Consider the following 27,645-nt stretch of genomic DNA (forward strand, 5'->3'; position numbering starts at 1 on the left):
TTGTTGCAACAACTGTTCAGAACTTTAGGATAATCTGTGAAGGACGGACCCTGGGATTGGTCTGGCAGAGGCAGGCATTATTTTGAACCTTTTATATACTCTAAGGAATGAGGGGAATGAGATACTAGGATAAGACATGTCCAGCCTAACACTAGATACTTGCTGTACATGCAGCTCCTGGTCTGGCATGAGAAATCTCATGCTTCTTTGCTGAGTATTACCAAGTCTGGTACTGGAACTGGAATCTTCTTTATGGTAGCTCAGAACTGCATAGGAGCTGTAGGACTGTATAAGATCCTCTTCTGTTTGTGTGTAGCCATGGGCAGAATTTGGTCAAGAGAAGTAATTGAGAAGGATGAACACTAAGCAGTTTTGGCCATCTGAATATCTATATTGCGCTTTTTTATTACACTTATGTATTGCGCATGCAGAATACATTGGGTGCAGTTTTCTCGATGCTCCTTCGTTCCTGAAAACTTAGGGAGAATTAAATGCTTTTCAGCTTACAAAATAAATATGGAGAAAGACGAACTAACTTTTTGCAATATTTCTTCCAAGTCAGCTGTGCAGAAAAAACACCTTTATTTCATTATGACTAGAAAAAAAAATGAAGTCAGGTTTAAAAAAAAGAAATTTTTGTCCAAAGCTGTAGATACTGTGGATATTTCTGTGTTACAGTTCATATGCACATCAAGGGGCAAAAGCTCTGTATATATGTATGTCTACCCAGTCACAAACATGCATGCTCTGGGTGCTAAAATTTTATAACTGTACCAGCACACTTTATCTGAACAGAAGCTGTGTTGACACATGGAATTGGAGGTTTACATAATACTTTGTCCAGGACAAATCTTTACTGAACTTTTTTCACAATGGCTGAAATGTTAGAAAATCAGAAATAAGGATTAATATACACCTTGTAATACTACAGTCATGACACTGATTTTTAAGTCTTGGGATCTAAAGCCTTTACCAACAAACTTCTATTTTTTTGCATCAGGATACTGCAGCCCCACACCTGAGCTCTGACCCTAGTGTGTATGGCTAAAGACAGGGGAGAGGGACTACGCTTAATAGCCCTAGAACAACTTCATAAACAGAATTCAGCTGGTATCATTGACTGGGACAGGATATTTTAATAAAAAATATTTTTAAATATTTGTATTTTGTTTTTATTTCAAATTTTTATTCACCTCATTAAACCATATTGGTTGAGGGTGCAATCTGGAAAGGTGCAAAAATGTTCTTTTCAAATGTTTAATGTAGAATTATACTATGAATCATTGTTTGAATGTTACATGAAATTCAATTTCGACTGCTGGTCTGGCAAATTCATGGTAGCACTACTGAATGAATCCCTATGTAGATGTTCCTGGGAGGATTGCTGATGTTTCCGTCTGTAAATACTGCATTTAAGAAAAAAAAAAAAAAAACAACAAAACACCCTCAGAACAGGTAGCATTTTCTCATCCTGCAGGAAAAAATGTTTCTGGCTTAATTCTTTTAACACTAACCCTATTGTCTGTCTACTAGCATAGCATACCTGTGTGGGAGTAAGTTGAAAAAAGTTAAAAGAAATTTCTATGTTCTCACTGAAGGTGGTATAAACCTTGGCTTAATATGTACATTTTCAGAACTCCTGAATGCTTACAGCACTGGTGTCTAGAAGGCACACATTGGCATCATAGAGCTACTCAAAAAGATTAAATTAGACAGGAACAAATCTTCCTTCTTTGTTTTAATATGACTACATCTGTGACAAATCTCCATCATGAAAGAGTATGAGTTTAAATAACTATTCCTGCTGGCAGAAGAAATTCCTGTGGAAATACTGGTAAAAGTTCTTACTCTTAGTTTCTCAGCTAAGTAATTATGTAAGGCAACATGAACAAAACCCAGAAACTATACTTGGCTGGAGAAGTTCTTTTCCTGTGTGTCTCCTCATTAGATGAGTCCCAGAACCCACAGGTATTTTATTACTTTCAGCCTACAGAACGTACATGATAGAGTTTGTGGTTTTTGTATTTGGAGTAGCACTTAGGCTGCATTAAATGATACTAGACACTGGTAATATGGTGACTGCAGGTAAATGTACTGTAATGCTTCCAAGCACCTGTTACAATATCATCAGCTGTGGTCATTACATCACTTTTAATGAGGTAAGTACTGGCTGTACATTGTAGTTCTGTCTCCCATTTCCAAGAGTACTGCTGGGGCTTTTCACTCTTGCCTGAAATACGCTGGTTGGGCAAGGGATTGGCATCTCATGAGGAGAAAGGCTTTCATGGCTGGGCTCTGCAGGAAAGCAGTCAGCAGAGGCAGTGAGCTTGTCGGCAGTTGGAGAACAACATCGCTTGTTGGATTTCTGGTCATCTTTCTGGTATGTGTGAGAAATTTAAACAAAATTTAACAAACAAACAAAACAGTTTTAGTCCAAAGCAGTGTATCGTCTTCTATATGTTACAGTATTCAGGCCATTCATTTAGAACATTTATAGGAAATTAAGAAATGAAACGAGTTTTAGGATTCAGCTTGGTGTATATATTTTGTTTACCCCAAAATTGGAAGGAGGGAACTGGGAGAGCACACAGGAGAAGCATTATTCTGGGCTGTCGCTGTTCTTATTCTTTCTTCAGGATTCCCCCACCAACCACTGTTCTTGCTGGTCTTTCCCTTAAGATCAAAACTCAATGGAGCGAGGAGACTGGGCTAAATGGACTTACTGGTCAGCATGTGACCAGGCTGCTTTTCTTAATCCTCTGTTACTCCAGTAATTTCTCAGTGTTGGGTATGAAACTACTGAAGAACTTAACCGTGCAGCCTTTGGCCCTGGATTTTGCTGCCATGCTGTGTGTTCACCTGATTTTGTAACAAGAGACTTGCTTCTTCATCTTGTTCTGAAGTTTCCACCAGTTGTAGATACAAATAGTTACTCATTAAACTTTTCCTTACCTTATTGTACTTTAAGAGCAAATTGCAAACTCCTATGTAACTGACTGAAAACTCAGATACTATTTTAATTCTCAGGCTTGTTACTGTTTTTTTTCTGTGTGTGCATGTTAAGTAAAATAACAGAAGCTACCATTGTAGTGCAGAGACGCTACCATTGTAGTGCGGAGACACTACAGACAAAGACTACTACAAAGCAGAAAAGGTGCTGAGTAGCACTGTGGTTTGAGTTTGGTTTTCTGGAGGGCTTGTTTGGTTATTTTCATGTCTGTAATGTTTTACAGTTTTTCAGAGTCGATGCTCTGAAATTTATTGGTGGAGTAAAGTAGTTTTGAGCGATTTTATTTGTTATTGGAACTTTCCATAATATACATATTTTTTATTGTTTTGTAATAATTGCATTTCTTTTTTTTCAAGGAGTGTGATACCCTGGTAATGAGTGTCTTTGTTAAATTCATGAATTCAGTCAGAAGCTGGATGAGCATTTATGACAGCGTTCAAAATGTACCAGTTCATTCCTTTTTCTCTTACTCTTCATATGTGTGGTAAATATTAACAGTGCTTTGCAATGGGTTTTGCATATTAATGAAGTAAAAAAAGCAGCATGAGAGTATTTGTAGCACACAAGCTAGATTCGTCCTGACTAGTGCAGAAAAGTGCAAATTGGTCTCTCTGCCTAAAAATTGCATTACACTCAGGTGGAGTGGGGAGGATTCCTCTCCAGGGAAAATGAAAGTGTTTTCTATAGCTAACCTCATTCAATCATGTATGCCAGAAGACAGCTAAAGTTTTTGTTGAGGGTTCTTAACCAGCTAAAGACTTTGGCAGAAGTGTGCTGACTATATACTCAAGCTAGATTAGCTTGTGTTTTCCCCCTCCTCAACACCATACTCGCTGGGTTTTGGAGGTCAGTAGTCACATAAGAGATTTGGAAAAATGTCCCTGCTGCAAGTTCTTAGTATCTACCAGCATCCTTTCATGCAGCAAGGGGCTCTGCATTAGACTTAAAAGCATGTTTAGCAAATTTAACACAGTCACTCAGATAATATTCTTATGTATGTCATGGGATACTGTAAGTGCATATATAAAAGATGTAACCTGTATAGCATGGATGAGGACAGGAATGCATTCTTTGAAGAAGCTGATACAGGTGAGCCAAGGCAGACTACATAGGAGCAGACACTTCAGTGTAAACTGGAGAATAGATCCTTTAAGAACAATGAAAGTAACAATGGATGAAGATCGGTTTATACGAGAAGTTCTGTACTTAAAATCTAGATAAACTACTTCCAAGGTCACTTCTTTATGTTGTGTATGGAAGGAGCAGATGACATCCTATTCTGTGAAATTGACAGAAATTGAAGAAGTGATGAACACGGACTGCAAAAAAACCGTAATGAATAAACTTGCTAATTCATGTACAGTTTGGAGAGGGGGATGCAGGGAAAAGCATACTTGTCTCATTTAGGCTTTTTCATCTCTATGTTGTTGTGAGTTTGAGTCATCGGATGGGGAGGAATAAAAAGCAGCAATAATATCTTCCCCATGAAAAGGCAGAGCCAGCAAAGGACGCTGATGCACAGATGTTGAAGGCAAGTTCAGGTGTGCAGTTGTCCTGCCATGTTCTGCTGATATACTGTCATGTATTAATTATTACTGTAATGGCAGGTAAAGTCTCACCAAAAAGGTGAGCCATTTGGAGCAATCACAGCCAGGAGGAGAATGATTGTCATCATCAGTTCTCTCCAACCATTTATCTACCTTTATCTGCTGCATGGAATTAACCAAGTGAAATAAGTGTAAATTATCCGTGCCCCCCCCCCCCCCCCCCCCCCCCTCCAATTTTTGAGTGTTCATGGCACTGATGTGGAAAGCAAGACTGATAGAAAAACGTAATGCCCTGACAGTATACTGAAAATGTGAAGACAGGTTATTGGGGGTAACCATTGCTGTACCTTATCGAGTCACTTAGACGTGTGATGCAGAGCCACATAAAAAAAAGGCCTCACAGGCCTTTTTTTTTGGCAGGCCTCACACCTGCTAAACCATATGTTCACAGTATTTTAAGTCAATAAGCTAAGGTAATTAAGTTGCACCTTAACTTGGACAAATTGTGGTTTCCGATGTTTCAATAGGGAAAGTTTCCTATGTAAGCCTGTTTCAGAGTCAGCCTATGACAACAGCACCAGTTATTTGATCACGAGTACAGCTCCTTAAGTGTACCGAAGTTCATCAAAACTTCACTGATTCTTTGAAATAAGGAGTAATGATGTGCACTCTTGATGTAGCTCTGTCATTGCCCTCTCCAGAAGATAGAGCTGATTGATAGCAGGCTGCCACCCAACTAAACTCTTGAGAAGCAGCAACCATTCCACTGACAGTTGCTGTATGTATTAAATCATGCGTGCTAGGTTTGGAACATGATGGACATTAATATTGTATGCTTTCATCATGTTCCACTCACAGCGTTAAAAATAAACTACTGCAGATGGGAGCATTAGTTTACTACATGTGCTGAAGTAAATGCATTGATCCTAGCTCAAGATTTCCTTCCAGTTTTGTTTAAAATGGATTAGTGGGGTTTTTTTAACAGAATTATTTATTTGGTGTTCAATGATTTATTTAGTGGTGCAGTAAGATTTTCCATTTATGCATCTAGGTTGTGATGGTGGGCTGTTGGTTACAAAGAGAAATTTTGCTACAGTGGGAGGTATTTGGGGGATTGGGAAGTGCATGGTACCTTGTTCTGGGAAAAGCCACTGCAGCTCAAACCAGCTGGCAACTAAGAAACTTAAAAAAAAAAAACGTTCAAAGTTATAACTGTTTCAAATTTGCAGGCAACTATGTTATATTTTTTTGCAAAGAAAATGCATTGGGACTCAATTTGGAAAGAAAATCTGCTAGACGCTTTCAGTGATGCTGACACCAGCCACAAAGGAAATAATCTACAACGTTTCATCTAGGAGCTTTAATACCGTTTATTGGTGTCATTTCAACACAGACCAATGGTAGCGAAAAATCCTCAAACTACTTTAAAGAAATGCAAGCACAGAAATTCCTTTCTGGCTATACAGCCCATCCCCAGGAGAGCATGTTAGGAAGATGGCCTCTCTCCATTCTGGATTAGGCACTATAGATACACAGGGCCCTCATTCCTCACAACTGCATGAGTGCAGTTTTAGTGCTGTGGAGGGGAAGAGCATGCCCCTTTCTTTCCTTCTCTTCCACACATACCTCTGTCATTTTACTTCCCTGTTCCTCAGCACATGGCCATCTGTGTCTGCTAATCCACATAGTAAAGCTTTTGCTTTTTCTTTTGTTTTTATTTTTTCCTTTCCTAGGTAGGCTACTGCAGAATTACTAGAGATGGTCAACTTTGATTTGAAATTAGGTATTTCTAGAGTACTTGCCATCATTTCCTTTTCATTTTCATTTCCTCCCCTCCCCCTCCAAACTGGTTTATAAGAGAAAGAAGTTATCTGAAACTTGTCAAAAGGTGGATGCTGATGTACTCAGAGCAGTTGGTCTTCTTCATTAAGCTTGTAGTTTGAAAAGCCAAACTGCAGCTGAATTAAACTCCTGTAAAAGTCTTGAATGAGACTTGATGAACAGGAAATCAGTTGTGGTCCACATGAAAACAAAAACAAAACAAAACAAAAGATACAAAAAGTAACTCTGGGGGCTTTCTTGCTTGCTTCCTAGCTGTAAAAACCTTGTGAATGCTTAACAGGAGTGTGCTTATTTTACTAAGTTTAGCATGCCTTAAGTCTGCGGTTTTTTTTCCTCTTGATGGATGTATCTGAATATTTGAAAGATGCTCTTAGTGAGTAGGAATGAAGAGTGGGTAGCAAGAAATTAATTTTAGCATTTTGATGTGACTGATACAGTAGATTTAGTCCGGCTCCATTAAAATTGTTTTATGTATCTGTTTTACAGCTGGGCAAAAGTTTGTCCTCCCCTGCTATTGCTCTTAAAAAGGACATGGCTTAAAATGGAAGAACAGGTATTAAAGTTTTGAAATGCTGGTTAAATGGAGCCTTTGCGATAGCAGAAAAGTTTCTCCATTTGTTGGGCAGAGAAGAAAAGGAGTCTACTCTAGAAATCCTTGAAAAAAAAAAAAAAAAAAAAAAAGGCAGTAAGTAGTTCTGGAGCCTGCCTGCTCTAAGAGCCAGTAAATAGACCAGGCATTTATTTCCTCCACCTTTTCTTTTTCTGACTTTTAATCTGAATTTTTATTATTTGTATTTTTTCAAGAGAATGGAGGCTAAAGAATTGAAAACATATTCTTCATAGGTCATAATTCCCTATTTCAATTTGGCCTCCATGTTTCAGGCAGAGTTGTTTGTTGTTGTAGAACACTGTCTCAGACAGCACTTCCCAGATCAGTGGGTTTCTTTCCCCCTGACTTCTCAAAGTGGGAGTGAATGGTTTTGTATATCACATGTTCTGTCAGGAAGGCAGGCATCCAAGGGTAGTAATGCTGTTAGTCAGATGTTTAGGGATGATCCACTCTGATAATTTATGGATGAAGTTTACTAGCTTGATTATTTTCTTTATGATTATCGAATACTGAGGCTGTCAGTTTGAGTCAGCATACTACTCTTATGCATTGTATAGACTTGCAGTAACTTTAGTTTTCAGTCCATCCAAAAGTTTACTAACTGTTCTGAATCCTGATACTTTGGTTATTTAAGCCAAGCCTGTACTCACGTGATAGTGACACAGGAAGGACTAAGAAACGAAAGTATGGTGTGTATCAATGGAAGCATTTATTTAGAAGTGTTTGCTTCATGCTAACAGCTGGAATATTGTAAGCCTTACATCCTACTCTGCAATGGAGCATTGCTTTGCACTTTTTCTCTCTCTATAGCTCATCTTGCAACATTAATACCAGTTGGTTTTGAGCCGCTGTAATTGACTAAAGGTTCTTGCTGTGTTTTTCTAACACCCTAGTTATGAGTATATTTGAATTTCTAAGTAGTTTTTGCATTGTATAAAACATGTAGCACAGCAAGATGTCTTTTTTTTTTCTTTTTTTTTTTTTTCTCCTGGTGGATTGTAGTAATTCCTGAGTGGACTTTTCTACACTGGCATCTTTTTTCCATTCCAGAATCTTCCTCCACTTAGCCAGGATCCAAACGATGATTCCCCAGCCTTTCAGCATTTCTCACAAGACAGGTGCTTAAAGTCCTTTAGCTGCCCGTTCAGGACTTTGCAGAACAGTTACTGCATGTGGAGTAGGTCCATGTGATTATTATCTACCAATATTGGTCACAGTAATTGTTTTCAAAGAGATATTAAGAAAATAGAACATTACTGAAAATTGCTGTGAAAGTTGGGGGATTGTGTAAGGTTTTTTGGTGGTGGGGTTTGGATTTTGGTTTTGTTCTTGTTTTTGTTTTAGACCTGGAGCATAGTTGTGTGTGAGTATGTCTTAAAATTTACACCTTTCTCCTTCCCCATTTCCAAAATCCACCCTCAAACTGCAGTCCCTCTAAGTTCTTATGAATTAAGTTGAGGATCCTTTCTTTGTCATATAACTGCAGGTGCTTATTTTATTCCTATTAGATTATTAATAGTGATGACAAGGCCTATAGGCTAACCTGAATACATCTCAGACTCCATGGAAAATTAAGAAGTTCATATTCATCATAATGAGTAATACTGTATTCTGGTGTTTATTCCTTCCTCTTTCAGGAAAATACACATTTTTATTTACTTTGCTGGTTTGAGCATGCATGTCCTGTGCTAGAGCTGAACTGCTATCATTGTTTCCCACCATGAGTTTTCATACAAAAAATAAGACTACAAGTAAAATCAAGGCGTAGCTGCAGGATGGGTAATCAGTGATTATAAATAGCAACAGGAGAGCCAAGGGGTTTCTTGGTGTCTTTCATTCAAGTGTCTCAAATATTAAATGTGAACATTAACTGATGAATTCACAGTGCCCTGTGCTCTGTATTAGTTATTCTATGTCAGCCATACCCAGAGAGCTTAACTGGCTTGTCTGTAATCATATAGTAGTCTGAAATATGAAATAAAATCTGATGCTTTAATCAGTAGAAAGCACTGTGGTTTGTACTGTGGAAAATCATGGGAGAATGTATCAGAGCAGCTACTGCCTTAGGGTCTTAGTTTTAAATTTCCCTCTTCTGTTTCCTACTTTATAGTATAGTTCAGGATTTTCTCTTGGAAAGATGATTCAAGTAATCTTCTGATAATGTCTCCAAGCTACATCTAGTCCAGTTGTGACTAATAGTCAACATGCAACTCCACAGAAATGAAAACATTCCTCAGGTTTCAAAATAAATACAATAGGAAGCAGGTGAGTAAAGCTGGTCCACGACAAATTTTAAGTGACAGGGCAAGTTTTGATTCCCAAAGTCCAAACAAATTTGAATGGTATAATTTATAATGTTCAGCTCAAAACATTGACAGTTTGACACATGGGCATTATGAAGAAAGAGTTCAATAAACACCAAAGGCCCAGGGGGCAGACCCAGCAGGAAAATAAATTTAAGATCTTCAGCGTCATATACAACTTGTACCTGGCCAATGTTTAATGAGAACAAGATGAAGAAATGCTCTGATCTTCATCCTGCAGTTGAAGAACTGAAGCACAGGAGCTTTCCAGCTCAGATTCACTGTAACTCAGGTGTATTAGCCTGGCATTTATTCACTCTCGCTTTCCACTTTAGTCAGTGGCCAGCTTTGGATCTTACCCATTTTCCATAAGAAAATTTTCCTATAGAGGTCATAGGCCAATATTTTAGCCATTAAATCCCGCTGCCAGCTATTTTATCGTATGTCTTTTATAATGTGTTGGAATTCCTTTAATGTCTAAAATAGAGGGTGCTAACACAGAATTATATCTGTTACAATGATCTTAGAAAGTAGTAAGTTCTTGTTCACAGTTCGTTCTGAAAGGATTATCAGAGGTGTGTTGCCCTTGTCTCCTGCAGTCGTCAGCAAAGTTAATCAACTTCATTAAATAGTCTTTCACCAGTGACTTCTGACAGAAGAGAATGGGCATGCAGTGTCACAGTATCCTCAGAAAGTTTATTAGTACTGACATCCTCTTATACAGAATTTCTTAAAGACATATTTAAAAAATCCATCTTATGGTCTTTTTTAAAAGCCTGTTGAATGCAGCTAGATGTAAACAATATAGTTGAAATACTCTAGGGACAGATCATGTTGTCATGGGTACTCAAAAATATGTACTGAGGATAAAATGCAGCGAGGTCTCTGGCCCAAGCTCAGCTGACGTTTTCATTTTAGTAATGCGGTCTGTCACATGAACACCATTTGATTGCATTTAATGAATCTCTCTTTGTTAGTAAGAAATTGTATATATTTATGTCACTACAGGTTTATCAACCAAGGTTAACGATTTGGGTAAGCAAGAAAATCTTTCCAACCAGCCGAGGGGATGGGGGATTTCCAAAGGTAATGTTATTTATGTAATTTCTTTCATCTAATAAACAGTTTACTAAGATGAAAGTTTTCTGAAAAAAAAATAAATAAAAATTGAAAGTTCAATGCATTTTATTTTATGACTGCTTCAAGAGAGTAGCCAGCTCTCATGATTTCATCACGAGTCTCATGGTATTCTGTTTTTCTTAAAGCCTTGGCTCCTTGAGCCAAGCAGTTAACTGAGGAGTTCAGCTTTAATTTTAAAATTATGCTTTTAGCCTTCAGGCTTGCGGAAAACATGGACACTTGCTGGCTACATACCAGAAGGAAAACATACTAATTTTCAAGGGCTTGTATTTCTTAAGCCTGTCTCTTGATTTTACAAGCTTGACATCTGAGTTTTCAGTGCTTGATTTTGGCAGTTCTCTCTTAGCAATGCAGATGAAAAAGTCAATGATAATGCAGGAGGAGGAAGGAGGTGTTGTTGTTTTTCTTTTGTTAGGTTTTCTACTTGTGCTTTACCTGGCTTGAGTCACAAGCATATAAAGCATGGCAGTTTTCATCTGAGTTTGACAAGAAGTACCCCAACATAAATGCAGAAGATGTGGCTTGTCAGACAAGATTCATAAGATTTTTTTTTTTTGTTACCAGTGCTGGTTTCATAAATGTGAAATTGAATATGAAATTTGAGTAGCAAAATCTAACAGTTACCCAGAATCACAGAATATACATGTTTTATTTTCATGTTCCCTTTCATTACTGAATCAAAATCTGGCAAAAAAAAATTGCAGGTAAGTAAAGGAGAGAGCACATGGAAAAGCGTTTTGATTAAGTTTCAATTATTATCTAGACTCCAGCTCTCTGTTAACAAAACTCTGTTATTCCATCTGGATAACACTATATTTTCCACACTTTTTCTTTAAAAAAGGAACTTGTAAAATTTATAGCTCGGCTATTTGCAGTCTGCTATTTGCCAGACTCATGTGCCAGCATGCCAGTCTTTAAATTAACATATATGGCAGTACTGCTTAACATTCAAAGTTTAACATACTACTTGTTAACATTCAGTGTTTCAAAAGTTCATCTGAGTAGGCTGACAGCAATGCCAGATTATGATGAATGTGCTATCTATGGTCATACTTATATTAAATTAATTTGCTAATTTTATGAATCAGCTATGTGTTAACCAGATGATTTTTCTTGGAAATTTTAAGTTAGTAGCTTTTAGTAAGTTGTCATTCATCATTAAACAAAGTTGCTTCTGAAACACAGGAATGAAGCTGTGAACTGTGTGCAGGACAGTTAGTAACAATGCTGCTTCATATTGGATTTGTGAATAGACATGTTTTTATGCTGTCCATAACTTTAAAATTTTATCAAAAGGGATAATTGCTTCTCAACTCATGAAAAAAATATACTTTTTTTTCCTTAAAGTGATTGAATTCCTGCTTTTTAAATACAATGTGTTTTTTTATAGCCTTTATGTAATTCTTGAAAGATACTTGGCATATGCCTTTTAGAACTAGCTCCAAATTTTATTTCACAATTGATCTTCAAAAGCAACTTGAATATTAGCTGCACACAATCCAGCTTCCATCAGAGTATCAGTCTTAACAGAAACTGGGTGTCTTTGGAATCTAACTTTTTTCATCTGTCCTGTAAAATTAATCAGGGTAGATTGCTGAAGAAGCCTACAGAAAGTGCTCAGTCCTTCAGCACATTAGTTTTGTGTACACAATCCTAAATAGCTTGAACTACTGAAAGAATAAAGTAAAATTAATAGATTTTTTTGAAACTCTTATTTCAAATAAAAGTGCTTTTTTTGTTTTCATGCAACCAACAAATAAAAAAGATACATTTATTTCCAGACAATTTGTTTCCAGACCTAGAAGGGTCATATGGGACTTTTTATCTTATGATTGTATGGCAGAATTTCAGGGCTGAGATTGTTTTCACAGCTGAAAAGGAACTGCCCAACACAATGCTTTTGGAAATTTGCCCAGACCTTTGGTCTGTGTGGTGTGCCTGTTTGCATGTGTAAGTTTCTAGTTTTCTCCTCATATCCTGTAATGATACACAAGTATCAAATTTAGTCAACAGAAAAGCAAAAATATTATCATGAGGATGGAATTTTCTAGAGTCCTGTGAGGAAACATGTTTGTGCAGTCATTAGAATTTAAAAGTTTCATTCTGAAATTGTTTCTTGCAAAATCCCCAGTTTGACTTTAGCAAAGGCAAGGTATGTTTCTACTCCTTCCCCTGGCTTGCAGAGCCCTTCTGCATATGTACTGATGAAAGTCTTCCCTGTTTCTCTGTTTCTTGATGCCCCAAAGGGAGAGGGCACCAGTTGTCCCTAGGAAAGGATTTTATTCTGTGTTCAGCCTGAAAACTGCTCCTGGCTGTGCAGAATCTTGGGGGGAGTTCATCTACCTGAAAGCAGAATTTATCCTGTAAACTGTGATGAAGACTGGGAGAGTGATGGAATGGCTTCATTCCCAGCACAAGTATATGTGGCAAATATGGACATTCCAGTGAAAATTATGGCTTTGAAGAGCCAGGAGAGGAAAACTGCACTTTCTTGGTAGTTGTGAAATTAGTATGTGTTTAACTGTTAATTCAGAAATCCACAACTCTCACATCAGAAAAATTAAACTTGGAGAAGATAACTTCAATTTCTTAAACAAAATACAAGCATTCTGCTTATACAACATGTCCTAAGCAATAAAAGCAATGAAACACCTTTACAATTCTGATCTCTTAAACACAAAAACCAGATTTTTTCCATAACTTACAATATATTACTAGCTAAACAAATTCTTTTTGTTTAAGATCCCATAGTGACATACCATCAGCAAAGTACTTTAAGCATGTGTTTAGCCTTTAAGCTTCCTTCTGAGGTTTAAAATGAACCATATATTTAAATGCTTTGCTGAATAGGCATAGGCATCAGCCAGTGAATGGTTAAGTATAGTTAATGAAAATCTATCTGAGGCAGCTGGCTGGTACTGCACACCATTTCCTTACTTGTCCAGAGACAAGTAACACACTACAGTGTCTTTAGAGTGCTCTTTTCAGTGAAGTACTATAGGAAAGTCACTTATTAGTGTATGCTAGCTGCTTAAGCTGTAAGGTCTTTAAAAAATGAGAGATCTAAGCTGTAAAAGGTTCTCTTAGTAATAAGATGACCCTTCATAACTAAGATGCACTTTTATGTCAGAGGCCAAGTAGAGCTGTAAAATGGAGCTTGGGGTTTAAAAGAAGCCAGAAAACAAATTAATTTATTGGTAGATACTACCATTAACATTACGTTTTTGGTTACCCAAGTTGGTAATGAGTTACATTTTTAAAGGGGCTTGGTGCCATCTGTCAATTTGTGGCCAAGAGTTTTGCACTCATTGCACTGAGATTCTGTCTGTATTTCACATGTGCAAAACAGGTAATTGCTCGTTTTCAGCCATAACTACTGCACACACAGTATCTGCAGGTGCAGTTTTAGACCTGTCCCAGCTATCATGAAGGGCACAGAAATGTCTTGGTTTGGCAGGAGTGAGAAAAATAATTGAGGAATAGTGTAAGGATGTACAGCAGATGGTGAGCCACAGAAAGGGTTGTCACTCCACAGCTTCTTCCCGTGTAACTTTGCTGGGATGGCTGGGGTCTCCCCAGCTGCAACAAGTGTCCAAATTCCCCAGTTCAGCAGTGGAGGACAGTTGTTGGCTCAACTCTTTTGCATTTTGGCTGCTAGGGCACGCTCATTCATCCCCAAGTGAAGAGTATTCCCCAGATGCTGCAAGGCTTGCCTGGTTTTAAAACAATCCTTTGCTCTCTGGGGCATTAGTATTTATAGGTGATTCAGCCATGTTTAGTAGATGTTTACCTCTGAACTAAAGCTAGGGAACTACGAAAACTTAGGACAGGAGAGGGAGGACCCCACCGAACAGACTTCACTGAAGCACAGCTAATATTGTTTTTCCCCCCTCTGCAGGGAAGTCTCCCCATCTCGAAGGAAGTAAATCGCAAGAAGAAAAGTGAGGTGGAAGGGGCATGCCTGATTCCAGTAAATGGCTATGGACACCATTTCACCAAAATCAATTACTTCTACTCTTTTTAGTTGTAATTTCTCCATTTGTATTACATATGGTGTATGGGTTTGATGAGGTCATGGTGTCATATATTGGGAATTGTTTCTGTGTAAATCATCAAGTGTAAGAAGAAACTATGGGACTCTGAGCCTTGCTTTAGAGAATAACAGTGGACAAATGTGTACCATAAAAAATAGTTTTTAACATTCTGACTCAAGCGAAAGCTCTCAGAATTTCACACTGTGAATCCATGTTTACAAACATTACAGGTGGGCCCTCAGGCCTGGTTCTACCACAGCAATGTCTTCCACTACTCAAACTCCACTGCTCACATGCAACTGGTAAACTGCTCTCTCCATTTCCACCATCCTGAACTGCTTTTTGCAGAGGCTGAGAGTCCCCCTTTTTTCATTTAGATGTAACAAGCCTAGTAGTTTATTTTCATCGATTGTCTGTATATCTCTATATTTTATCCATGTACTCTTTTGATGTATAGAAGTAGTATGAAACTCATGGTTTCCTTGTGGTAAGTGATCGTGATGCTGCCACGGGATTTGAGACACTGATGAATGGTGCTATTTTGGACTTTAAATATGCTCCTTGGCAAGGTAGCTCTGATGGAGTTATTTTTTATTTCCATGTTCTGAGAAGGTGTTGGTACTTTGTTTTTCTGAATGTTGTTCTTTAGACTGGACTGACTTGTTTACTTGTGTCTTCAGTGTGGCTTTCTTATTCAGTGCTGTAGGCAAGTAACTACTTATAGTGTACAAGTGAGGAACTGGTTCCCTATCAGGGTCCACTCACAAACCATGCAGTTATAGTGGGAGCAATCACAAAACTGTAATTTACGTAAAATCTCCTTTCTGACTCCTATCCACCTAATGGAGAAAGATGAGCAATAATTTTCCACCAACCTCTCAAAATCCCTTTTGATTTTTGTCTTTTTTTTTTAAAAAAGTCTTTTTTTTAAAGAAGGGACAAGTTTTAATGTCCTCTTCAAATCCATAACATAGGGGATATATATTAAGAAAAACACAGCAAATTTCTGGGAGGAGAAGTCCTAAAGGGGAAAGAGTACGTTTCCATGGTACTGTAAACATGTGGACTTTACATTTTTGTTCTTGCTCCCAGACTACTCTCAATACAAAACAACACAAAACACAAAACTAAACAGTATCATCTACTCATGGAGTGTTGTTGTGTTAGACACAGTCTGAAAGCCCACCTTAATTTTTTATATAACTCTGTCTTTTAGCTCTTCCTTTTACAGGGCAGGCCTTGTTCTGAACTGTTTTAGCTTCTGACTGTTAAATACCAATGCATGCACTGCACTTCCTAGATTTCTTTCCTTTCCCCACCTTCTGTATCCCTTTTCTTGTACATTTTATTTTCCGATAGATTAGATACGTCTACTGTGCTGTATATAGAGCAAAAGTAATATTCAGCAGTTGTGGCATTTATGTATAGTTGCAGTTGTGTACTGCTGAAAACGCAGGCTTTTGTAACAATGTGATCTTTAATAATGCACAAGTACCCAATGTATTTTAGCTATTTTAGTAGGATTTGTTCAATAAATATGCAAGCTCTAAGGGTAGCTGTGATGTTGCTGTTTCCTTATTACAGTAAGGGGACGGTTCCTTTTCTCTTTGTTTGCACCTCTTTACATGACTTCTAAGGGATTTTTTTGGAATATCTGGTGAAGTAAAGGTGATTCCTTTCATTGCCTGCTAAACAATAGCTGTTAAGATAACCTAAATGCCAGACATGCAACAGGGAAATGATAGCTGCTGGAAATGGTAGTCATGTACTTCACTTTCAAGACTGCTGAATGGCTGGGTCAGACATGACATTTGATGCCATTTTTAGTAATCCCAGGAGGAGACTGTGGGGCTGTGCATGGCAAATAAAATATATTTCATTTTCCACCTCTGATAAACTGAATTAAAGGGTCATTTTCCTATTGTGTGTAATATAGTTTAAAAGAATAATAATACAATCGTCTCTTTAAAAATACTTTCATTGGGGGGAAAAGTAATATCCACATTTCTAAGATTCAGAACATATTTTAGTCTTGTTTTATTGTGGAAAACAGATAGAGCAGCATTTTTTCAAAAACACAAGTAGTGATCTACCAGTTAATACCAGATGTAGGTCTGTCCCTGAAGGTTTCCAGTCATGGGACCAAAAAAGTGCAATTCCATATGCTCTGACTGTCTGTCTCACTGAGTGAATTTACATGGGGACTGGGTTTTGTTTGACAGTTTCAGTTGTATCACAGAAAACTGACCATGCACACACAACACCTGATCCAAATGGCCACCAATCTCACTGTAGGAAACACAACAAACAGCACTGTATTTGGGTTAGAGCTAACTCTAGTTAGAAAGTGGTTTTATCTTATCTATCTGTAGTGTATGTATATACATATAGACATTATGTATATATATAAACGCTTCTATATACATATGTAAAGTATAAGAAACAGTTAATAGAAATAAAGCAATGATTAATTGATCTTACTTTTCTAGCCTGTGGTCTACTGGCTTTGGAAAGTAAGTGAACCATTTCTAAAAGAGATATGAGAGATGATTAAAAGGTCTTTAAAGCCCAATGCTATTGTTAGTAATATTTAAATTCACTACATAAGAAAAGCTTTTAAAGCTGAAATATTTAAAAGGGTTGCACACTTCTTTGGAATTTGCAGCTGCTGAAATAATGGTTGCTGGACCTTCAGCACTGTTTTTTTATCTTCACAGCAACATGCCACATTTTCATAAAGACATAAGGATCTGTGGATGAGGGTCTTTGATCAAAATACAAAAACTGAAAAGTCATTCTTGAATACCACAAGTAACAAGTCTTTTTGTTAATAACAAACACAAAGGACTCCTTACTGCATAAACCAACTTCTAATATGCTAACATTCTAGAGACTGAAGCTTGTCAAAGATGATTTCATACCCTTGCATCTTGGATTTTATGCTGCCAACAACATCCTGAGGAGGTGGGTTAAAAAAACTGATTCATATTAATAAGTTTATTCAGTGGAAGTTAGCTAAATTCTGTCTGTGTGCATATAAAACCTATGGAACAGAACAGTAACAGTTTTAAATCAGGATTACTTTAATGCCAGACTCCAATTAAATAGACTCCAATTAAATTTCCACTATTAAAACTACACTACCATATTACAAAAGGAAAAAAAAAAAATCCATACTCCAGATAAGAAGTTCAAACTCAAAAAGCAAACTTAAATAGAATGAAAATGGGCCAAGATCCATCTCAACAGCATCACGTTCTTGTGGAAAAAAAAAAAGCGCAAACATGATACTAGAATAACCTGGAGTATAACCAGCAAGCCAACTGAGGTAATAGTTCAGCACTACTCAGCACTGGCAAGGCTACAGCTGGAATAAGACATCCTACTTGGGCACCCCAGCTCAGAGAAGCTGGGTGCACAGTGGCAAGAGTCCAGGGGAATGCAGCAAGCATGGCGTGAATGATGGCAGACAATGTGGCTGTTGGGGAGTGACTGAAAGAAACAAGTTGCTTTAGTCCAAAGTGAAGATAACAAACTGCTCTTTGTGGGGACAGAGCGAGATAGGTAGTCTTCAGTGTTGTAAAAGAGGTTGAGGTAATACCTAGAAATTTGGAAAGTAGTTTCAAAGGTGAAAGGATAGTCATGTGCTCGAGTAAGGTGCCAAGGGAGAGGCTGTCAATGTTCATCTTCTGAGATCTTTCAGAACATGCTGGCAAATATCTGTTATTATTTGTCTTACTTGTAACTGAAAGCTACATGATCCTATCATGAAATAATGATGGACTAGAATCAGAAATTTCTGACTTTTTATGGTTTCCTAAAAACTTCCTTGGCAAAAACAGTGTGGCCCCATGCATTTCCAAAACCATCCACACAAGACTTGCATTCCCCACTCACCTTTTATTCATGCTGCAGACTGAGTCCAAGGGGACTATCTATGTGCTAAGGCACAAGACCCCTTCTTGTGGTCCCTCACATCCCTGTTTTCTAAGATTCATTTGAGTTCTGGTGAAGTAAAAGACAGAAATACAGGAACTTTGCTGCTACAGCCATGAAAACATAAGTAACTTATACTCTAGTTGAGAGAAAGTCCAGGAAAAAAAAAAAAAAATCAAATACAGAGAGAATAAAGCAAGTAATTAAGGGGAAACAAAATTCAGAAGTTGTGCCTGTCTGAGAGACAGCTGAAGAGACTGAAGGTTTGCAAAGACAAAATATGAGTGTTACCCTCCAATTTGCGACAGATGTATTATCTTCTCAGACGCAGAGCTCTGAAATGCTCTGTTGAAAACATTCAGGAAGAAAACTTGACTTTAGAGACAGTCATTGATGGGTTTTCTCCCTGCATTTTGTGAGTGGGGAGATGCAGGAGAGGAGATAGGTTGGTAGCCCTACTGGAAAAAGATGTAGCAGGAGATGAGACTCTTGGCCAGCTGTGTGGGGAGCAGGAGCACACATTGATGCCTCAGCTGTGCCTGCTTAGCCCAAACTGGGCCTCAAGACCCTGGCATTGCCTCTGCCCATTGACACGCCTAGCAACATTCACACAATGGCCACCACAGTTAGACCTCGTGTCTCTAGTACCAGGCTAAGTGAGGGAACATGGTAAAACAGAGCAGTCACACTGTAGTTTGCATTCTCCTGAAGAAAGAGTCCAATATTTGGATACTCAAATACAGCCTCCCTATGCTGCAGAATGAAGAACAAAATACATCCTGTGTTTATAGTTTAATTGCTATGTAAACATAACCCAAAATCCTCAGGTAACCTACTAGCATACTGACAACTGCATCTGCCTACACCTATTCATCTGAACCATTTTGTAACTGCATCCAGAGCTCTGAGCTACCATCTGTCTGTCAGGGTATGGCCAGAGCTCTAAGTGCTGTGTAAGCTGGTGTAAATTATCTCAGGAATCAGTGTAACTGCAAAACCAGTGCTGCTTAAAAAAAAAAAAAAAAAGTCAGAAAGATGCTCATGCTCTTGGTGCATTCATTTCTAACCTGCCCTTTGTGATATTGCCTGAGGGTGTTAGTTTTGTTCCATTTATCAATTTGTAACATTTCAGAGCAGCTTGACTCTATTCCTTCTCTAAAGGCTCCAAATTGGTGTTTTAAGTTGTGGGTTTAAAGACTTCACCCTGTATGTCATTTGGTGCGTGCTGCTTTTCAAAGCTCTCAACTCCTTGTGACTCATCTAATATTTTCCAGCTGCTGATTCCAAAGGAAGAGATGTGACACAACAGCTGATGTTTTATACAAAGAAAGAGTATCCTGTTTGCACAGCACTGTTTCAACTTCATATTGCACGTGTCCAAAGTTAAACCCATGAATCTGTCCAGAGAGATAATTGTATTATTGAGAAATTCACTTTATGTAACTTAGAACAGATCTCAAAAGTTGCAAGAAGTCACAGAAGTAGGGACTTCTTTCTTCTAAGATACATCCTCGAGAAGAAAGTGCTGAGCAGGTTTCTCGTGCATTTTTTCAGGTATTCTCAGGTGGCTATTTGCAGTCTCAACTTTTCAGTTCATCTCGACAGATTCCCATTAACAAATATAAGAAAGCAAAAATCTCTTTGTGGTATGATTTCTCCTTTTAACACCTCATCTTCCCAAAATCTGCATTTCTTAGCTGGAAATTTCAGTGTGTTTTAAGGTCCTAGTAAAATTCTCTGTACCCATCCACTCAAGATATACAATCGACCATCCAACTTCCTACAACAAAACTACTGGACAGCAAGTCCTAGAGGCAGATAAGTTTAGGAATAGATTGCCACAGGTTTATAGTTATATCTAGATTTACTTTCCCACCAGTTACACAATCGGTCACAATGCTGACTGTACTGACAGCTGCTAGAGTTAAGTGCATTAGCAGACTGTCAAAGCAGCCTTGTCTCTGGAGGTTTCATTTCCCTGTGAGTCATTTCACCTTGGTCACTTTTTCCTCACTACCGTTTGCTCAGAGGTGAGTTTCTGCCTGTGAGTCACTAGCACAATTGTGGAGCCCTGTCTGGTGAAGTCCACTGGGAGCTGCAAAGTTTCCGGCGCAGACTTCAGTAAGCCATTCAAAACCACCTGTAGCCTCTAACAAAGGGCAGTCCATTTGCCCTTTCAAGCCTAAAAAATTCTCTGTGTTTCCTTGGTAGCCCACCTCAGCTGGCAGTGCTGTTCACAGGGAGGTTGCATGAGGACAGGGCTGCATGGGGCAAAAACACCCTCCAAAAAAAGAAAAGGGAGGCGGGTATAAAAAGGATCCCTGAACATTGTGTTTGTAAATAAACAGCAGTAAGTTAACAGTAAGTTAACTGTAGCAGCAGGAAACATTTCTGTTGGATTCTGGAAAGCTAACCATGGCAGGAAACAGTTATGTAAAGTGCAGAAGTGCTACTATTTAAAAGTGCACTTTGATCAACAAAGTGAGAAAAGATGTATTTCATGCTTTTCACTCTGAAATACAGCAATCTGAGCAATTTGAGGAAGTTCTTTTCAGTGGGGAGCCCTGAGCTAGCAGACTTGCAATTTGCTGTAACTGTTAAAGCTCACAGCATTGCCAGATCACACATGACAGCAGGCAAAAAAACCAGGGCAATCTTCCCCAAATTTCATTTGCTGTTTGTCCTTTTACTGAAGGATCTGAACATCTAAAGTCAGAAGGGAGGAGCTGGGCACTGGCAAAGGCATTCACAGCTGTGCACCCCACCTCCCATCTTGCCAAAGCCCAATGTTACACCTCTCCACTTCTCCAGTTCCCTCTGCCCAAAGGGTCACAAACAAGCAAGTTTTAGTGACAGGAGCCCATGTCTAGCAGCTGTGTGAGTCAAATAATAATGCACCCACATCCCCCAGGTGTATTTGATAATCCATGATAACATAGCACATAACATCCTGAGGCCGGGGAGAAGCTTTCTGAAGGGAAATGAGGGGAGTGGGGTTACCTCCAGTCCCTGAAAGCAAGATGGGCAAAGATCTGCAAGGTAGGGAATGACTCCTTGTGATAGAAAAGGGGCACCTTAATCAAATTCTTTTCTGTGATTAATAGTTTCCTATTTTCCAAGAAATTAGGTAGAAGGAGAATCCAAGAACACCATGTGCCTAAATTACATGCCAAAACACCAGGGAATGTTGAAACAGTAAGGCATCGTCTGATCTCACACAACTGTAAATCCTGAGCTACTCCACTGGAGTTACTAGGCTGGGTAAACAAGATCAAAAACAGGTTCATGGGGTTGACCCAAATCTTTTGATGCACTTGTGAAGCAAAAATTTCAGCTGAGTGATTGAAATTGTGTAGTTCAGCTCTCACAGTCCAGATGGTGTCACTGACAGTGTTTTACAGACATGCAGGCTTTGAGCAGAAAGGCACAAAGGCGTTCAGTGCAGGAGAGCTTCTGTCAGGCCTCACATGCCACCCCTTCCCTTCTCCCCCGGCTTGGGCTGCTGAAAGTTGAACTACAAATTTTCTCTCCTTTCTGGGGTGCCTGGCTGCTACTGACTATACATTAAAGCTCTTCATGCATTTTAAGTGAGGCTGCCACTCTGATCATTAATGGGTTTCCTTTATTATAAAGGTGATTGTGCTGCGATGTTCCCTCATCAGAGACTGCACCGCTCTGGTGTGGAGGAATGACATGAACCACAGCTCAGCGTCTGCTGGGACACTCTGGGACCTGTAAGTCTAAACCACACTTCATCATCTATTTGGCAATTTTGAACAGGGAATAATTTTGGACTGACTTAGGGATTACAGCCTAGGGAAAGGAGTCATAACACAGGTTCTCTGAAAAGTCATTTTTCCCCAACTGCTTTAATGGGCTTTGCAGTGCTCTAATGTGCTTGAGAGGCAAAGACAACCTGTGCCTGGCATCAAGAATGGGTCTTTGTACTGGGCCACAAAGAAGGCACAAGGGGGACGAAACTCTTTTCTCTTGTAGAAATTCCTGCCTGGGCCCTGCTGCAAAGTTAATACCCTCTTATTTTACACTCCTGCCCATTTTATTTGTAAACGCTAATCTCAGAAATGTGAACAGCAATTGAAATTATGTATCATGATGAAATCAATACCTTGTTTGCAGATAGTGCAGCAACATTATGCCCAGTGGCAGGTAAGATTTGTTCCTACTTCTGAAAATCATGCAATCTTTCTTTGTATGTCAGACTGGTACATGTGAACCCACTTCAGAAAGCTGAGCTTTCTTGTGTCCCTCAGGATTACACATGAAGCACCAAACCCATTCCTGCACACCCCATGACCACAAACCATCCCCATAAGCACAAACTCTCTCTTGAGATGTTGTAGTCCCATTAAGTAACCGGATTTTTGATGACTGGTAGAATATTTACCTGTGTCCTTTTTTTTTTTTTCCCCTTTGGAGAATAACATACTGTTTTCTGGTTGACCGTAAAGTCTTAAATCTCAGAAAAAGCTACGAAATGTGATAGATTAGGAATATCATGAAAAAAACAAGAAAAACATTTCCTCAGAGGCCTCACAGTGATATGAAACTATTGGGGATAGACAGAGACGTTCATTTCAGAACATATGATTTCAATACTCTAACATATAATAAGATCGTTCAATCATTTTTGACACAACAATGAATAAAACCATCTATACTCAGGGTGGTAGGTATATTTGAGGGAAAATACATATTTAAAATATACAATGGTGCTACATTTTATGTAGACAGTTTTTAGTACTAGTATTCTTAAAGCAAACTACTAGAAGCAGCATGGTGTACACAGTATCACAGTCTCCCGCACTTTGGGAAACCCCCTGTGGGGCAATGCAGATAGCAAGGCAGAGTTTTGCTGGATTATAAATAACCAGATTTGGCCTGGCTGTCTTGCAGATTATGCAAGTTCAGTGTGGAAGAGGAAAGCGGATTAACGGCCTCATGTTGCCTATTTCTGAGCCAGTCGTTTGCTTTTACACTACAGGCAGGAGTCAAAGGAGCAGGACAGGAATGACTCCTGTCCCTCTAGAAGCAGGCAGAAAAGTGAACAGCACTAGACACCTCCCAATTTCCTATGCACTGCAAGCAATTCCTGCACTACGGAACAGACCCTTTTCAATAATTTGGAATCTTAGAGGGCACAAACTAGCATTCTGTATGCTTAGTATGCCAGTGTGTCAATGTAACTCAAGGCCACAAATGGTGCCTTTTATTTGCACCTGAGAGAGAGATGACTTCTGAAATAGCTTTGGGTAGCAATCAGCTTCTTAGAGTATTTCGAAGGCGTGTATTTGTGGCTAATTGGGACTGCACTATTCACCTTTGATCTAGGTCTCAGCTTGCACTACCCCTTTCCATGCCAAGTCTGTGCCAAAAACTGATTTTCTGATTTCATTCCTATTTCCAGAATGATACGTGGACACTACTGAAAAGAAAGCAAATAAAAACGAAGTAGTAGGTCAGAGAAACTACTTTATCCAATGCACTCAGAACTCCCTTATCTTCTGCTAGTTGCTAAAAATATCTTCCTTTTGGGTATTTTTTTTTTTTATGAAACAAAATTACATATGTCACTGTCTTGGACCATGGCATTTGCGGAACTATGCACCTCACGTCGCCAATCTGAACAGTCGTGTATATCCAGTGCTGTGCTATTTTCTTGATTTATTGCTGTATTCCCCCACACTCATAAGAACAAGTAGAGAGGAAATCTAACAGTGAATGAGTTGCATGTCCCAGCTTGATATCCGACCCACACAGTGCTCTCTGAACATTCACAAAAATTATTTTCTTTAATAAAAGCAAGTAGTTGTAAAACTAGAGTTAAAATCCCTGAGGGAGAAAGTTAATGGCTGAACCAGAAAAGCCTATTCCCCAGCACCAGCACGCCCGTGCCACTTGCTGCAGAAGAGCCAGGAGGATCACAATAGCTGCTGCTGCTGCTGCACTGAGGCCCGGAACAGTGTGAGGCCCATCTAGTAATGGTTACAGACATTTTAAGAGGTGGATATGCTTAAGTCCTTCAAAGCCACAGTTCCTGATACACCAGTGGGAAAAGCGGGTTTTGAAAATGTAGCTTTAACTTTTCTGTGCCTCCTTTTTACAAATGTAAGCAGACGTAATACTGATTATTAGGTTTGGTAATTTCATAGAATCATACAATCATTTTGGTTGGAAAAGACCTTTAAGATCATCAAGTCCAACCATTAACCTAACACTGCCAAGCCCATCACTAAACCATGTCCCTCAGCACCACATCCATACGTCTTTTGAACATCTCCAGGGATGGTGACTCCACCACTTCCCTGGGCAGCCTGTTCCAATGCTTGACAACCCTTTGAGGGAAGAAAGTTTTCCTAATATCCAATCTAAATCTCCCCTGGCACAGCTTGAGGCCATTACCTCTTGTCCTGTCCTTAGTTACCTGGGAGAGAAGACCAACACCAGCCTCACTACAACTCCCTTTCAGGTAGTTGTAGAGAACAATAAAGTCTCTCAGCCTCCTCTTCTCCAGACTAAACAATCCCAGTCCCTCTGGCACTCCTCATGTTTTCCAGACCCCTCACCAGCTTTGTTGCTTCGTTTCAGAGGCCGCAGAATTCTGTGAAGACAAGTTAAAAGTGTGCATTAAAAATAGGCCAAAGGCCAGAGAATGACACTAAAAAAATATGGGAAACTGGTCAAGTTCACTGATTTCTTATGCAAACTAAGGCAAGTCACTCTGTCTCAGATCTAAAACAAAAAATAACAAAAAAAAAAAAAAAAAAAAGAAGAAGAAAACAGAAATCACCTACAGGTTCCATGTTGGAGTGTACTTTTTGTCGCTCCAAACATATAACCCCCACCTCATGGCCCATTTTTGTTACAACTTCTCTATAAAACACTACCTCATTCTTCACAGCAGTGCTACAGGGATACCTTTAGTGACTGTGAAACACTAAACCATGGTAATCTGATTCATGGAAGTATGAAAGATGTGTGCAACGGTTTCATTTATTCCTTTCTACACACTATTTCCACAATGATTCAAAAGACTGATTGCTGACACTTCCGATCTCTAAAATTATGAAATATCTGCTACAGCTAATAGTACTTGTCTCAGCCAACAGGTTTTCCCTGAATTTTCCCTGAAAAATCCTTTGTTCTAGTGGTAACATTTTCTAGGCTTATCGATAGATCTTCCTCCTCCCTGTATGCCCAGCCCTGACTTATTTATCAGCAACATTTACAAGTTTGTTGCATCCATTTTGTTTTTTGTTGCTTTTTGAGTCTACTCTTAATGTATGCTATCCCCTGACCACCTAAAGAATTCAAGTCACTCACAGCTTTCCAAGACATCATTGCAAAAACCCTATCATAGCTTTCAATAACAATGGTCACTACTGGTAGTCAAAACTCAGAGTAATTACACTGACTAACGTAACCAAGTCTTTCTATGCCTTTGTTATTCACCCTGAGTGGGTTGCTTGTTAAGAGCACGAATCTATTCTTATTGCTGGTCCTGAGGTACGGGATTTGGCCATCATTTTATCCTATGTATAGTAATTTATTCTTTAAAATCATTTGGATAGGCTGATCTTCCTCTAGAGTCAGCAATGCCTTGCAACAGAAGTTTCCAAATCCTGCCCTACATTGCAGGGTATTGTGCAGAGGACTTTAAGCTGTGCAAGTTAAGAGAAGTTTGCCTCAGCCAATTAAATTAACAGATCAGCAAAAGATTTAAGAAACAATACTGAAAGTTTGAAACAAATGATGTACTGATACTATACAAACCATTTTTTAAGAGTCAGCAAGGATTCATCAAGAACAGCATCACATCCAACCAATCTAATTTCCTCTACAATAAGGTAAAAGGCTTGTGAACAAACAATAGAAGCCATAAATCTTGCCTTTCATTATGTTTTTGACATTGGCTGATGTGATCTTTTTATTAGCAAACTAGGCAAACCAGGTCAGGATGAAATACTCGGGTGGGAGCAAAATTGGAGAACCATACCAGAAAAGTGCTCATATATTTACTACAAAAACATAGACATAGATTAAGTCCCTGTCTTTGTGCAAATCAACATTTTCAGCAAGTAGGATATTGAACTAGGAAGAAACCCTACTGAACTTTAGGCACTGAGCTAAAGGTATAGGCAGTAGTACTGGTGAGCACCATGAATCAAATTTAAAATTATCTTGACAGATTGATCCTCCTTTTTTCTAAGCAGGTATTGTTCAATAAGAAGGTACTACACACAATGCTTAGACAGATACCCAAATTTCTGGGTAATACTTCTGTAGAAGAGGATCTGGGGGTCATAGTGGGTTCAAAGCTAGCAGGAGTTAATCTGCTGCTATTGCTAGAAAAGCAAACACTGTACTAAAATATATAAACAGAGGCATAACCTACAGAGCTCATACAGTACTCATTCTACTCCAGTCAGCATTTGCACAACCTCAGCCAAACTGCTATATCCAGTTTTGGGAAGGCACTTTCTGCAAGATGGGGAGAAGCTGGAGAGAATCCAGAAAAGAGCAGTGAGAATAGCCAGAGGTCTAGAAAATGCACTCAGTAATGAAAGACTGAAAGAAATAGGACTGTTTAATTTAACCTGAGGGGAACATATCAACACTCCTGAAGCATACAAAAGGCAGCTGCAAAGTGGCAGGGAAAAATCTTGTTTCCTGGTCCATGAGAGTTAGGGCATGAAACAAAGAGCCTAAATCCTGTTGGGTACTTTAAGTTTAATGTTAGAAAATGCTTTCTAACAGCTTGGCCACTGCTGCAGAACATCTCAGATACGCCCCCAAAAAAAGTGCACACATTTCTCCCAGCAGTATCACAGCAATGCAAGTAGTTCATGCTGCTGCAGAGGCTGAAACTCTTGGTAGACCTTTCCAGACTAGTAACCACCAACAACCATTTTCATTTCATGTATAGCAACAAAAAAAGAAGAGAAAAACAGACGAAAGATAGTTGCAAGTTTTCAGACCCTACTAGGGGAGGGATGGGGTTGTTGAGGCCTCCATTCTACTTTGCATTAATTTAAAAAATACTTAGTAAGAAACACAGAATGGCTGAAGAACTAACCATCTAAAACTTTCTATTTTAATATATCCTGGTTCCAGCTGCTCTGTCTCCTGGGATCTTCATGTTTACCCCAAGACCATTGCACCTTCCTGGTCTCAGCGGCCAGAAAAGAAGGATGTTGGTCAGCTC

At 38.9% G+C, this 27,645-nt stretch overlaps 1 protein-coding gene across 1 annotated transcript in view; it reads left to right on the top strand.

Annotated features, from left to right (window-relative positions):
- The window catches only part of NREP (neuronal regeneration related protein), a 138,152-nt gene extending 123,676 nt beyond the window's left edge, over positions 1 to 14,476 (top strand). The window contains exons 2-3 of the mRNA XM_086480082.1: positions 10,321 to 10,398; positions 14,351 to 14,476. Of these exons, the coding sequence (XP_086336208.1) occupies positions 10,321 to 10,398; positions 14,351 to 14,476 (204 nt within the window). The remainder of the gene's footprint in view (positions 1 to 10,320; positions 10,399 to 14,350) is intronic.
- The last annotated feature ends 13,169 nt before the right edge of the window (positions 14,477 to 27,645 follow it).

The sequence above is a fragment of the Leptosomus discolor genome, chromosome Z (genome assembly GCF_034619465.1).
Source record: "Leptosomus discolor isolate bLepDis1 chromosome Z, bLepDis1.hap2, whole genome shotgun sequence".
Lineage (NCBI taxonomy): Eukaryota > Metazoa > Chordata > Aves > Leptosomiformes > Leptosomidae > Leptosomus > Leptosomus discolor.